This window comes from Xyrauchen texanus, chromosome 34 (assembly GCF_025860055.1).
Source record: "Xyrauchen texanus isolate HMW12.3.18 chromosome 34, RBS_HiC_50CHRs, whole genome shotgun sequence".
Classification (NCBI taxonomy): domain Eukaryota; kingdom Metazoa; phylum Chordata; class Actinopteri; order Cypriniformes; family Catostomidae; genus Xyrauchen; species Xyrauchen texanus.
Window position 1 is genome coordinate 7,798,185 of NC_068309.1, and position 14,436 is coordinate 7,812,620.

The 14,436-nt window shown below is 38.5% G+C and overlaps 1 protein-coding gene across 5 annotated transcripts in view; it reads left to right on the plus strand.

Moving 5' to 3' along the window:
* The window catches only part of dennd1a (DENN/MADD domain containing 1A), a 26,768-nt gene extending 12,357 nt beyond the window's left edge, over window positions 1-14,411 (plus strand). The window contains exons 9-24 of one of the 5 annotated variants that reach the window (XM_052103960.1): window positions 1,154-1,264; window positions 1,581-1,681; window positions 1,789-1,834; window positions 2,003-2,104; window positions 2,332-2,457; window positions 2,609-2,710; window positions 3,087-3,174; window positions 3,325-3,365; window positions 4,402-4,473; window positions 5,089-5,145; window positions 5,240-5,356; window positions 5,638-5,718; window positions 6,701-6,771; window positions 7,260-7,388; window positions 8,511-8,793; window positions 9,528-14,411. In XM_052103960.1, the coding sequence (XP_051959920.1) occupies window positions 1,154-1,264; window positions 1,581-1,681; window positions 1,789-1,834; window positions 2,003-2,104; window positions 2,332-2,457; window positions 2,609-2,710; window positions 3,087-3,174; window positions 3,325-3,365; window positions 4,402-4,473; window positions 5,089-5,145; window positions 5,240-5,356; window positions 5,638-5,718; window positions 6,701-6,771; window positions 7,260-7,388; window positions 8,511-8,793; window positions 9,528-10,502 (2,502 nt within the window). In that variant the 3' untranslated portion in view covers window positions 10,503-14,411. Of the gene's footprint in view, window positions 1-1,153; window positions 1,265-1,580; window positions 1,682-1,788; window positions 1,835-2,002; window positions 2,105-2,331; window positions 2,458-2,608; window positions 2,711-3,086; window positions 3,175-3,324; window positions 3,366-4,401; window positions 4,474-5,088; window positions 5,146-5,239; window positions 5,357-5,637; window positions 5,719-6,700; window positions 6,772-7,259; window positions 7,389-8,510; window positions 8,794-9,527 lie in introns of those variants that run through there. The other 4 variants (XM_052103962.1, XM_052103961.1, XM_052103963.1 and 1 more) reach the window with 4 other exon arrangements.
* Window positions 14,412-14,436: the final 25 nt, after the last annotated feature.

The window sequence follows — 14,436 nt, forward strand, 5'->3', positions numbered from 1 at the left end:
AATTATACCAGTAATCCAGCTGAGCATAGCCATGTTTTTGGGACTAAATTAATATACTATCAGTTTCGTTATGACAATGTTATCAGCTTTCTCCTGAACAAAACGACAGGGCACTTCAAGTTTACCTGACATCACAGACATACAGGGATGGATTATGACTTGCAAAGGCCCTGGGGCCAATTATCTGCAAGGGCCCCCCTCCACCCAAAGGTTGGGGTGGGGGTTTGTTGTTCTCACACTCAGTTCACTCTGAGTAATGACGCCCCACACTGGCTCAGTAAGATTTCCCAAGAATCCGTACGATGTCGAACCAAAAATTCAGAGAATCATTCAATGTATCACTTAAAATTTGTAATTTCTTTTTAAATATTCAAATTAATGTTGGAGTAAGATTTTATGTTAATAATAAACTAGAATTTTGAAGTTCTTTTTTAAAAAAAAATAATAAAATCACCATGGATGAGATGCATAGTGTGTAAATAACTATAAATACAAAGCAGTTCCATCTGAATTCTTGTGGTAATTACATGCGTTGTATGCTGATGAAGGTATATTCAGTTAAACTGTGCAGACAATTTAACATTTTAAGGTGGGGCACAGTCATCACAGTTAGACCATGGGCCTCAGTGCAGCTGCCCCGCCTTCACTGCCGGTAGTTACGCCACTGGCACCTACAATTGAAGTGAATGGGGCCAAATTTTGGAGGGTTTAATGGCAGAAATTTGAAGCGTATTGTTTATGTCTTGTGGCTATACTTTTGAAACGTTGAGTATTTTAATGTTTATGGATTGGCCCCATTGACTTCGATTGTAAGTGCCTCACTGCAACCCAGTTTTTGTTTTTTAAAGAAAAGAAGGGGCAAGACAAAATTAATGTATGTGGTAATCAGTATTATACCACAAATGCTGTCAATTGAGCTTAACTTGTTTTGAACACAGAATATTCCTTTAAAGTGTACCAAAGTGCAAATTACATATCTAAATATTCAACCACGTGTAAATGTGTCATGTAGAACATTTGGATGTTAATTATGACTAGAACTTAATTCAGTTAGGAAATGCACCAGAAAAGTTGCAATCATGCCATGGGAAAATGTTACGCATATGCAGACCCCTTAAAACACTCTGATTGTTGATTTTTGTGTTGTTTGCAGAGAAATTTGACAGAGTATTTTGTAGCAGTGGACGTAAATAACATGCTTCATCTTTATGCAAGCATGCTGTACGAAAGACGAATCCTCATCAGCTGCAGCAAGCTCAGCACTGTGAGCAGCACCTCTATCTCTCCCACCCTTTTCTGTCTCCTACTTCCTGTGGGTGATCATTATCCCTTTTGTCTGATCATATTTAAGAAGTAGATTCCATTATCTTAGAATTGCCTTGAGAAAATAAAACACTTGAAAACATAATAAGCACAGACACATATATGCAATTATGTATGCTTTTTTGTATCCACTGAAATTCTCTATTCACCATTCTAGTAAAGAGAATATTTATGAATTATTTTTTTAATAATTAATAATTTTTAATAATTAGTCTTCATGTTCTCTACCTGTTTTGCTAATTTCTCTCTGTCTCAAGTTAACTGCATGTGTTCATGGAGCTGCAGCCATGTTGTATCCCATGTTCTGGCAGCATGTGTACATTCCAGTGCTGCCACAGCACTTAATAGACTACTGCTGGTGAGTACACACATTGCACATGAGAGCTATAGTGTGGTATTTATGATATAAACTCACAGCACCTGATTGAATCGACTGATAATGTAATATGTTTCTCTGTTTGTTAGTGCTCCAATGCCATTCCTCATTGGAGTGCATGCCAGCCTTATGGAGGTGATATATGCTTTCTTTCATTTCACCTTTCCTACATATTATTTGATGGGTTATATGTTAATATTTCAATCACATTGTTGTTGTACAATCAAGTAATTGGTTGTAGTACTAGCTCATGTTACAGTTTGTATACAACACACTTATGTTGTGTGTGTGTTGCTTTAACAGAAGGTGCGAGGTATGGCTTTAGATGATCTGGTACTTCTCAATGTGGACACAAACACTCTTGAAACGCCATTTGATGACCTGCAAAGCCTTCCCAATGATGTGGTAAGCACACACACACACACACACACACACACACACACACACACACACACACACACACACACACACACCATATGAGTAGCATATGAGTCCTACTCAGATCTCCACAAAGACTTCATTCTTGAGATACACATCACTTATGTTGTTAATTTTAATATTGACAAGTTGTTCTGATATAGGAAGGTATTTATTATGATTGTAGTCAAGTAAATGATGTTTGTGTGTCGCAGGTTTCGTCTTTAAAGAACCGTTTACGGAAAGTTTCCTCGACAACAGGGGACGGGGTGGCCAGAGCTTTTCTGAAAGCACAGGCAGCTCTGTTTGGCAGTTATAGAAATGCACTACAAATTGAACCGGTGAGAGAGAGGTTTTTTTTTTCATTAAAAAGGTTTTTAATTTTGGCTCCCTGAGCTTTTTGTTTCCAGCTGTGAGTTAGCACCCTCTAGTGGAGTTTAGCACACTGTGTCTCTCTGAATATATAAGTGTATGTTTACATATTATGTTCAGGAGGAGCCGATCACCTTCAGTGAGGAAGCGTTCATCACGCACAGATCCAGCACTATGAGACAGTTTCTACAAAACGCCATTCAACTACAGTTCTTTAAACAGGTATAATATGCATATATCTATGTAATACATATCTAAATACTAAGCATATTCTCAATCTTATAAATAACAATTATTACTATTAGTTGAGGTTCATCCTTTGCTTGTTTTTAAAGTGAACATGTAGATTTTATGTTTTTAAAGGCGAAATGACAATACATGTGACATCTTTATGGCCTGCAAACAGATCACTGCTTTTGAGTATGTTTACATTTGTTAATGATGTATGATTCGTAAACATCAAAGTCAGTTCTGTTTAATGATTTGGTCAAACTGATTTGTAAAGCATTTTGACTGTAAATAAACAACCCAAACAAACTCATTCTCTGATCTGAATAATACTTGATTGGAAGGGAATGAATTGCATTTGTGTTTGTAGTTTATAGATGGCCGGTTGGAGTTGTTGAACGCTGGTGAAGGGTTTAGTGATCAGTTTGAGGAGGAGATCGATATCGGAGAATATGCAGGTGAAAAAAGATGTACATGCAATATTACTACTCTGTGACAGCTGTACGATTTTGCTTGTATGTTTACTGTAAAGCTAATCAATTCAGTGTTGAGTTTTATTGTTTTTACATTCAATTTATTTAGTTGTTTCTTTAAAATTGGTGTTTCAGGAAGTGATAAGACATATCATCAGTGGCTTTTCACAGTAAAGGTGAACTTTTATATTTTTCTTTTTGTGTGTGTGTATGTTGTGGGGGGGGGGATATTTGCTATGCCAATGTTTAAAAAGCAAAACAGAAATTAACTTGTAAACAGGTTATCAATAGCTACATTTCCACTATTAGGCCAATGCGAGCCAGGGCTATCAGCTGGTCAGTCTGGGCCAATAGCCCTGACCTTGAGCCACGAGACCAAAATTTATCTGCATTCCCACCACCAGGTAAATAGCCCCACAGTACTGCCCTTAATATGCCACTCTGGTGCCAACGTCACACACCTTGCCCATTTCACAAGCAATAGGGAAGCTCAAACTGAGCTATCAGACTCTGGAGACTAGCTAGCACTTGAAATGAACATGGTTGAGTCTGAATCTGCCAATTGTTTGCTTATTGTGGTGGAAAGCGAGCCCTGACTCAGCGAAACCCCACCTTTGACATTGACCCCACCTCAATCCCCATTTGGCATTTTTGGGCCGAAGGGTAAATGCGCTTGGCCATTGGCCCTGAGGAAGCCCCGTGGAGGCACGATGAAACCTCATAAGTGATAGCAGGAATGCTATTGGCCCTGTGACGCCCCATTTGGCCCGATAGTGGAAACAAGGCTAATGCGTCAGGCTTCAGGCTGTCTTTTCTAAGCACAACAGTTCATATTTCAAGTACTTTTTTAGTGCTTGCTGTAAGCAAAATACTGACATTGACATGTTTTAAAAAATTATGTATAAAATATCTACCAAGCGTCTTTACACAGTGTTGTTGATGGTCACATGGTTGGATAAGACAAAATCTCTGATTATTATGGAGAAGACGTGATGATCTCTGTAAGCTTTATTGTGTCATTCCTAGTTTTCAGTTACCTCAGAACACAGTAACATTCAGTGTCTAGCACTGGTACTACATACTGTACTGGTTGCCTGTTGTTTGTGGGGAAAGAATGTTCCTGATCTTTTTATGTGTGAAAATGGTATTCAATGTATTTGAAAAGAGATTTTCTTCACTCTGTGAACGGCTAACTCAACTTTTCTCTTACAGAAAGGAAGTGGGGCTATCTTAAACACAGTCAAGACAAAGGCAAATCCTGCAATGAAGACTGTTTACAAATTTGTATGTATACTCCTGTGCAAATACTTGTTACTCATTAAGAATTTAATCTAGGGATGCACCAGAATGAATATTTTTGTCCAATCCCAATTTTAACCAAAAACTATCAACTGATACCATAAAATAATATTTTGCAACTTAGGCTACCTACTGTATGTTACTTAGGAATGCTTAAAAAAAATGAACAAAGAGGTACAAAAGCCAATCATGCAGTATTAATGGATGTCATACAGATTTCAATGAAGTCAATGTCTGCTGGTTTCAAAGCATTTTAGATAGTTTCCCTCATCATGTAGCCTATAGGTAAGTGCCTCATTCACAGCTGTCACGTCCATTTAATGGTGTTTTTTTCGCATTAACATGAGAACGAGAAATGTTCTTAGTAGTGCCAACCCTTCTACATATTTTGGATATTATTGTTTCTGGACTGCATTTGAATTCACAGAGTTTTTACAAAGTGTGTTACTAATGAATTATAAATAAAAAAATTGCTCATTAATTTGCTGATAAATATCGACAACCGATACATCTGTGCATCCCTACTTTAATCAATATATCATTCAGATTCTTCTGTGTAGATGTTCTTGATGGTGCAGTAGCTCTGTGTTTCCTCATCAGGCCAAAGACCATGCCAAGATGGGCATCAAAGAAGTTAAAAGTCGACTTAAACAAAAGGTGCCTAGCGCACTCAAACTCAAAATTACAATTATTAGTCTTTGTTTTTGGAACAAGTGCACATGGAGTTCCATTCACATTCTTAAACTTGCAGGAACTTACTGAGAACGGCTATTCAGAAGAGCCTGGCTCCACCCACTTTCCCTCCACGCACAGCAAGGACTCCCTTACCTGGGACCAGAGACGGCCAATCACAGTCCACTTTGGACAGGTGGGTTTGGGAGATTATAACTGTTCTGGTCTTTGCCCCACTTTGTTGTTCATATAAAAGTTTCTGCTAAGAACATAAATATAATGAAAATATAGTTTATTCGTGTTGCTTTAGGATGTGTGTTCAGTTGTGGAGCTTTGAATTAGGGTTCATTCTAGTTAGTGTATGTTGGAATGTCAAGGATTTTTTATAAAGTGTGGAAGTGAGAGAGAGAGAGTGTCCCATCAAACCATGTTTTCACTGACTGTGTGTGTGTGCGTACATGTGTGTGTTTGGAGCAGACTGAGCCCCCCCCACGGCCCCCTCGGCCACAACGTCCCCCTCCCCCCCATCCCACAAAACTACATCGCAACAAACGACCAGTGAGTACAGTGCATCGTTCTCCCCTTTGACCTTTCACCCCACCCTAAACTCAAATGTTTTTCTCTGCCCTGGTTGCTGCACTACAGTTTGTATGCCATTGATTCTGACACTCCGAACAAGTGTGTGTGTGTGTGTGTGTGTATGAATCTAACTTTTTTCTTACTGTACAGAGAAACACTCATTCACACGCATGTGTGTGTTTGTATGCACTTACCTTCCTACTGCACAAACTTTTTTTTCTTCTGATTTTAAGTTCTTCTGGATCTAAAGATCTAGATGAAGAATGAAAAACAAAGAAAGAGAAGGGGCATGCCACATGGGGGGGGAGGGGGGAGAGAGAGAGAGAGAGAGAGAGTTTGGAGAATGTCAATTGATTGTTTTCCTCAATATATATTTTGTCTAACTCAGTCAAAGCTAACTCAGAATTGTAATAACACACTGAAATCATGCAAGCTACTTTCTTAAAGCTTCTTTGATTTTTCCATTTACACTTTTAAGTCTGTTGTGGATCTAATTAGTTAGTAAACCTCTGTGAAAATCTTTTCAAAATGAAAACATTATGAACAATTTTAGCTTAGAAAGATAGATTGGAAATGCTAAATTGTAGAATGGAAGGTTTAAAGCTTGTCATTTTTACCGCAAATGTGTTGTGGATCATACTGACACTTTGCAATACCACATAGAAACCATGAGCTCAATCAATGCAGAAACCTCAGAGGCTTTAGGATGGTTTAAAGGATGCAAACGCATTATAAAAGACATTGTAACACATGCTAACAGGTTTGTGCTCAGACCACTGTTCAGCTCTTATTGGATACTGCATTCTTGCTTACAGTCTACAGAACCTCGACCCCTGATCCCTGTTGTCTAAGAGGAGTGGTTAACCTCTGAACTAACAATGAATACAGTGACCCTTAAACGGATTTAACAAACCCAAAACTCTTAACAGTTTAAGACATTAGAATGCATTTGTGTGTCTAGGCCCGACCTCCTCGACCTCTGGTGGCGAAGAGACCGCGCAGTAACATTGCCGTCGAGGGAAGTCCTGAACAGTAAGACTTAAAGATTCAACCTCTATCACACAAGCTCTTGTAAATACACGAATGCAAACACGACATCATTATAACACATTCTAGGCACTGATCTTTGCATTCCTCAATCAATCCAATTAGAGATGTACTGATAGTTTTTTTTAAATAATTATTATTATATTTTTAAAGAATGTTTTGTTTCAATGTCCAATAACTTAGAATGTTAAAATCAGTCAAATAAAATCAGCCTATATCTTAATCAAATACAAATAAGCATTTGTATTGTAGCACTTGATTGTGTGATTGCATGTTTCACTTACTCTTTCCTTCTCTCCTTCACCTCTGTTCTCTCTCTCTCAAACTGGGATGTGGTCATTTTTGTTATGTGTGTCTGTGTGTGTGTGGTTTCACCTGGTACTTGGCTTTGTGTCTCTGTAAATTTGTGTTTATGCTATTTTTGTTGCTGTTCTGCTTCTGTGTATCTCTATCACGGCATGTTAATACTGCAGTTACGTGCGTCCAACCCGTCACTATACAGTGTTTCTGTGCGAGGACTCTTCGGGTGATGAGCTGTCTCATGACGACGATTCTATTGCTGCTTTTCCCGAACACTTCTTGCTCTCTGCTCCTTTTGAATGGTCTCTGTTCTCTTATTTGCCTCTAATGTCCATTAGTATTTAAAATATGATGACCACACTTAATGTATGAATGTCATTGCATTAGATAACACAATATCAAACAAAGTGTCATTTATTCTAAAGAAAGACACACTTAATCCCACAAAATTGTTTTTTAGTATTTAAATTATGAAACTATGTATTTTTTTTTAATAAAGGCAAACATAATTTGAACTCTTTTTGTATTGGTTAAACTCAGTGGAACATTTCTGTAGTCCTGTATCAGCTATCAATGGGGCAACCCAGGGTTCAGTAATTGGCCCCCCTTCTGTTCTCAATAAACACATTTGCCCTGTACAACATGGGCAAGTAAGATCAGATCAAGATCCGACCCTTCCTGTCTGAGCATGTTGTACAACTCCTTGTCTAGGCTGTTGTCATCTCAAGACCGGACTACTGCAGTGCTTTTCTAATCTGCCTTCCTGTATGTACGTATTAACCTCTGCAAATGATGCAGAATGTGGAAGCATTTGTATCCTTGATAAATTTCTTCAGTTTTGGTATTCCTAATTTGTAATTAGTTTAGAATTAAAGCATCTGCAAAATGGATAAATGGATATGTAGTTAGTATAATGAACTACACTTGTGATTACTCTTCTAGGACACCTGTGTGAACTTTAGGTAAACTTCATACATCATAAAAAATTACCTTGGTAAAAATTAATTGCAAAAATGTCTCAGAAACATAAAGTTAATTATGAGAAAACGTCTAGAATAAGTTGTTTGCAGATACTACTTGGTTTAATTTTTTTGTTATCTGATGTACTGACACTCATACATTTTTAAGCCCCCTTTTGGGGGCCACTGCACGCAATGTTGTTATTTGATGTCCCGGACTTCTAGATTTGTCTAGAAGATTTTTAAATTTTTTTGCATCGCTAGATTTTATTCTCAAACTTATATCTTTGCAATTATTATGTTGATCATGGCTGACGATTTCAATAGCTCCTCATCTAACATGAAAATTATAATGTGTCTGTGCTTGTTTGTGCATGTGTTGTGCTTGTTTGTGTGTATTTGTGGCATGGATGTTGTGTACTTGTGCATATGTGTTTTGTTGGTCTGTGTGTGCATGTGACTTAGGCCCCAGCCATATAGGTCTCTTAAAGAGGCTGAGCTTGTGGAAGAAGGCGAAGAGGTAGGGGAGCGCTTCCAGGGTAACACAGCTCCTTCCAGCCCTGTGCTAGACAAGTTCTCTGACCTGAGCCTGTTGGAGGATGCCATCCATAGTCAGAAGGGGAAGCCGGAGAGTACAAACAACACAAATACCACAAACTTCTGTCACAGCACACACACTACCCTCAGTTCTGCACGTAGTTTGGAGGAGCTTCGAGCTGACCCACAACACGTCAACTTTAACTACCAGGTTAGAGAACACTACTACAGTGATGGCTGTGTTTGCTCTGTGTATAGGAAAGCACACAAGATTTTTGGTTTAACAACTGCATTTATGTGTGGGAAAATCCCCTAAATTAAATTGATGTTTGGTGTGTGTACAGAATATAGAAAAACGTTCTATGGTTGACAGTAGCCAAAGCATGACCATAGCATGAACTTAGAAATGCAGAAAAACTAATTTTACCATTGCCTGTTCGTCTATACCACAAGGCTAGTGAGAATTATGGTGGAGAGACAAAGTTTGGTATACAGTTTTCAAATAAGTACAACTTTGCTCACACTAATCACACTACGTGGATTGAACAAAAATTCTGTTTTCACTACCAGAATATTTAAGGTGTGAATTCTGTTCGTACAGAATGTGAGGAGTAGCAACTGTATTTACCTTTAATGTGTACTTAAGGCTAGGGTATACATGTACTAAGTCTTTAGCCTTTCGAAGTATACTCTTTTGACCGCAAGCCAATATGGATGCGTTTTACCCATACACACGACGACAGCTATTTGATACTCTCTTAATTCAGTCAATGGCAGGTGACGCACAAATACGTGCGAAGATGACGCACAAATACGTAGACTGTGCTGCTTAGTGTGCTTAATGCAAATGTAGTCATCAGCACTGTATGCAAAACATGCCAACCTGCTGAAATCCGAAGTATACTTTGACCTTTAGCTTCTCTTTTCTGGTTGTGTGTTCTCTAGCGGATGGATCTTAGTTCTGGCGAGCGCACACGGACTCTTCCTGGTCTTAAAACCACCAATCCATACAGCAAGCTATGGTCCCAAAGGGAGGATCCATCAACGCTGCTTGGCAGTGAGTCCATGTCCTGGGAGAGGCCTCTCTCTGTGCCACCACTGGAACCTGTGGAACAACGTCCACCTAGCAGAGAGAGTTCAAATCCCACAGAGAAGGCGGATGGAACCTGTATCACAATCCCTCGCCCTCAAGGTCGGAAAACACCCGAACCTGGTGCAGTGTTGGCACCAGCTGTGACCCTGCTGCGGGCCAGTGAAAAGGAGGGAGGAGTTACCACCGGTGGGCAAGAGTTCCGGCAGGCTCTTAACATTTCTCCACTCTCACAATCGCAGGCTGACTTACTGAAGCCTAGCGAGCTTAACGAGGAGCAAGGTCTTGACTTGCTCAGCTTGTTGGACCCTCTGTGTGGAGCAACCGAAAATGAGACCACCCCGCCCACATCTAAACCTCCCTTACCTCCTCGTCCCCACCCACCAACTTTGCCCCCCTTCCCGCATCAAGGGTCACTCAACCCCTTCACCCAACCACCCCAATTCCCACCTCAAAGGCACTATAGTCCCGTTGTCCCGAGCAATCCTTTTGTTCCAGCCTACATATCTCCCAAGGGTCCCACTTATTTCCCCACACCTCCTCGCCCCTTTTCAGTATTTTGTCAATCATCTGCTTTGGGTGTGGCCCCAATGGGCGGGGCATGGCCAATGGGACATGTCCTTCCATCCTCCAGTAGTAGTGGCTCTCTTTCAAGCCTCTTAGACTCACCTGCGCCGTCCACTCCCGCCCAACCTGCGAAAGTCCTCGTAGACACACCCTCTGATCCATTCAGTGACCTTCTTACCATGGCAACCACACCAACTGTAATGGCCACGCCACCCAAAAAGAAGGTGGAGGATTTGCGCAGGAGGTGGGAGACTTTTGACTAGCGCCACCCATATCTTTCGTTGACTGCTGCTACCAACCAGCTAGGGACTGTAAATAAGGAAAAATGTAGATCCAGTGGGTATTTAAAATTGCGCCCCCTAGTGGCCTGAAAGCACTGTCGGACATTTCTTCCCAGAGTGTGTTGTGCTTCGTTCGCACGTAGCTGGCACTCTTAGCCTTGTGCACACTGTTGCTAACAATGCATTTCCCGTCGTAACAGAATGAACCATGTTGCGCAAATAGCACCAAGTTTAACACTGAAAATACTATAGTTACCAGGATGACACTGTATTTTCTGTATTTGCTAGCAGTTTAGTACCCATAGGGACCAGACTACAGATACAGCACTACATACACCAGACAATACTGACCCACATCCTTGTGACCATTTCAGTTACACTGACATTGTTGCTGTTATGGCATTAACTGCCAATCTCCTTAACAATCAGCACTGTAGTAATTAGAAGCTTATTTTTTTAGCCCTACACACACCTGGCCTTCAGTCGTGTGCAGACTTGTGCTTAAACACTACAATAAGACAAAAAAGATTATTCAATTGGCATTACTTAACATACTTGATGACAAATATTGGTTATTCCTGCTTAATTGATGATATACTGGACATTGCACACTACCTGCTAGAGCATACTACATTCTCCTCTACAAAGTTCACATTGAATACATCAAAGTCTGACTGTAGTTCCTTTATATGTGTACTTCATATTTTGCTCTACATTACATACCTCATACTAAAATACATACTGCACACTACATTACATGCTACAGTATATACTGCTTGCTGCGTAGAGCATAGTGTGTGATATATGCTGTGTTCTGAATAGCGTGCTACCACACTACTTTTACTTTTCTGTTGTATATAGATAGATATGGCAGAAATAGTAGTGCGGTAGTATGCTATTCCGAACTTGGCCATAGTAAAGATGTCAGAGTTGTAGTAATATTCTGTGTTCAGTACAAGTTAAGCTCAATCAATAGCGTTTTTTGATAAATTTTGATTTCCACAAAAAATATTTGACTCATCCCTCGTTTAAATAAATATTAAAAGCAAGAATCCCGATTAAACTCAGACACTTACAATGGACCATGAGGCCAGTCCATCAATGTTAAAATACATACTGTTTCAAAAGAATAGCCACAAGACGTAAAATGTATTTGTGCTAACAAGATTTTATTGTGATAAAATCGCATACTATCATTTATCTGTGTAAAGTTATATCCAATATTAAGACTTCATTGTCAGGACGACGTCACGAAACCCTGTAATCTGGTAAATGCCGTAAATTGCCGGTAAACCCCTGATTTTGTCAAACTAAAATCATGTTAACAAACATTTATAATGTTCATGTCTTGTGGCTATGCTTTTGAAACAGTGTGTTTTTTAATGCTAACGAACTGGCTCTATTCACTTCCATTGTAAATTCCTTACAGAAACTGAGATTTCTGCCTTTAAATAAAGAAATTATAATAATTAACGAGGGATGAGTCGAAATGTTTTTGTGTTGATCAACATTATGGAACAAATGCTGTCGATTGTGCTTAACTTGTATCGAACCAGAAACATTCTTTTAACAGCCCTGTAGAGCTTAACACTGCCCCTAGTGGTCTGGATACAACTTTTAGAAGTCAAAATGCTGCATGTATTTGATGCATTAGCACTTGACAAATTGAAATTGTTACAAATGTGTCATCAAGCTAGATAAAATGTATTTGGACGTTTTTAGATTAAATATTTGGTGAATACCCTAACTGTTACCGGCTTTACCTCTGGTTCTGCTTGCCTGTGTGTCGTTCTGAAAGTTTTAAAATAGGTCTCCTTGATCAGAGTTCTGTTGAGTTTCATACATTTAAATGCTACCTGCTTTGATTTGATGTTAAAGTTTGAAATCTGTTTCTATTATTCTGAACATAACAATATTCTAGAATTATAGCTTTCATAAAGCGATCAATCATCCCTCATTCGTTGTAGTGCTACCCCTTCCAATCAGTGATCTGCTACTGCCATGCACACTGCATTATAGGTATTTATTCTAATAGAGCTGTTTCTTTTTTTTTCTTCTTTTTTTTTTAAATATGCATATGGCTAAACAGTGTTAAAATTGATCCGTTCTCTAACAGTTGTTTTTCTTGTCAAAGACTGTGCCTGTTTCTTTGTTTTAGTTTAGCACTAGACACAATTTGTCAGTAGACCTTGTTTCATGCAATTTCTTTCTATACGTTGCAAGTAGGAGAACACTGTTTGTGCAAAACTTGACATGGTGGATTTTTTTGAACTGTGTGTCCAACCAAATGCTCAAACCCAAAAGAAACACATTATTTTTGTCCATGTCAGGGAATATCAGGGAGTGAATTGGTGTCTTTTCTTCTCTGGTTTTATTGTTGTATTTAAAGATATGAAATAATGTTATTTGTGTTATTATTATTATTATTATTAAAAGTGTTCTTCAACATATGTATCAACCCTGTAGAGCTGTTAGACATGTTCTGTTAGTTTATCTGTTTAGTTCTCATGTCTAATTTGGCCTTAAATTGGAGTTTTTGTGTTTGGGAGTATGAAAGCTGAGAGCTGTTTATGGTGAGATGTTTGTTTTGCATTTCTGGTCTTACAGTGTTTTGATTTTGAGACATTCTGGTTAATGTTTGCATTTTGTTTCTTAAAAATGTTGAAAGAGAATTTCCACGTTTAACATGGGATTTCAGGTTTGTACATTTAGGGGTACAGCAAACATTGTACCACTGTCTTTGATAAATCATACCGATATTTCAAAAGAAGCTCAGTGGAAATTGAAGCTAATACAGATTGGCGAGGTATGTGACTTATGAGGTTATGTAGAATACACTGAGTGGCACTGCATTGGATTGCCATGAGCTTCTAGTAGTAAGACTTTGATAAAGTTTTAATACAAAACATACAATTATTTACATCATATTACTTGAGAACTCTGATGGAGTTCTAGTGTACTGAGTGCTCAGATATTTGAGAGCCATGCCATTCTTATGAAAAGTTATTCAAGAAATGCATATGAGCAATGAGTTTTCAGCAATGTATTTACTGACTTTGGGCACCAGCAATTGTGGCATCCATTTGATTGACCATAGAAATGATGGCAGTGTTAACAAAATGTCAAATATTGTCATTTCTGGCTATGAACAGTGTATTTCTGGTGATGCCAAATAGTTATTTTACTTAAATGATTTTGCAGAGTACTCTATGGCTGCTTGGATGATTAAAGGTTGTATATTATTTCGTTTATAATGCCTTAAACTGAAGGAAACTTCAGGAAACACCAGAATACTCCACCTCCCTTGATGCAGTGATAGGAGAATTTAATGGGCATACTCGGTGTAAATTAAATGGTTGAAACTAAGCAAAAAGCAACCTTGCTTTTTTATTGGAAGTATTCTTAGTAATATTCTCCTTAAACAAAATAGTCGGATGAACTCAAGCTGTGACATTTTTTTCTGAATGAGTTTAATTTGCAAAACTAGAACACCGTATTTAGTGGTGAATTCTGGACTGGGTGAATCTTTGGAAGTCTGAGAATGTCAAACTTTAATTTCATTGTATTCTGTATGGGTGAAAGAGTTGAACAGTGAACCTCTATTGACAGTGTCCTGTTTGGGGTTTGAATAACACAAACCTAAACTTGTCTCGGAATAAGATGGTGGAGAATGCATGCTGTGATGGCTCTCGACATAGTGAAATTATCAAAGCATCAATACATTTCTGATGTGTAACATATCACTCTTGGAATGTTTCCTAATGTGAACGTATCCTGTTTTTTTTAAATTATAATTTGTTTGTTCTTTTTAATCATCCTGCACTTTTATTTTGTATGATTTGGATGTTATGATTTTGTGTATGTTATAATTAAAGAGAACACAGTATATTCCTGAGAAAGTGGTGTGCTTGAAAAA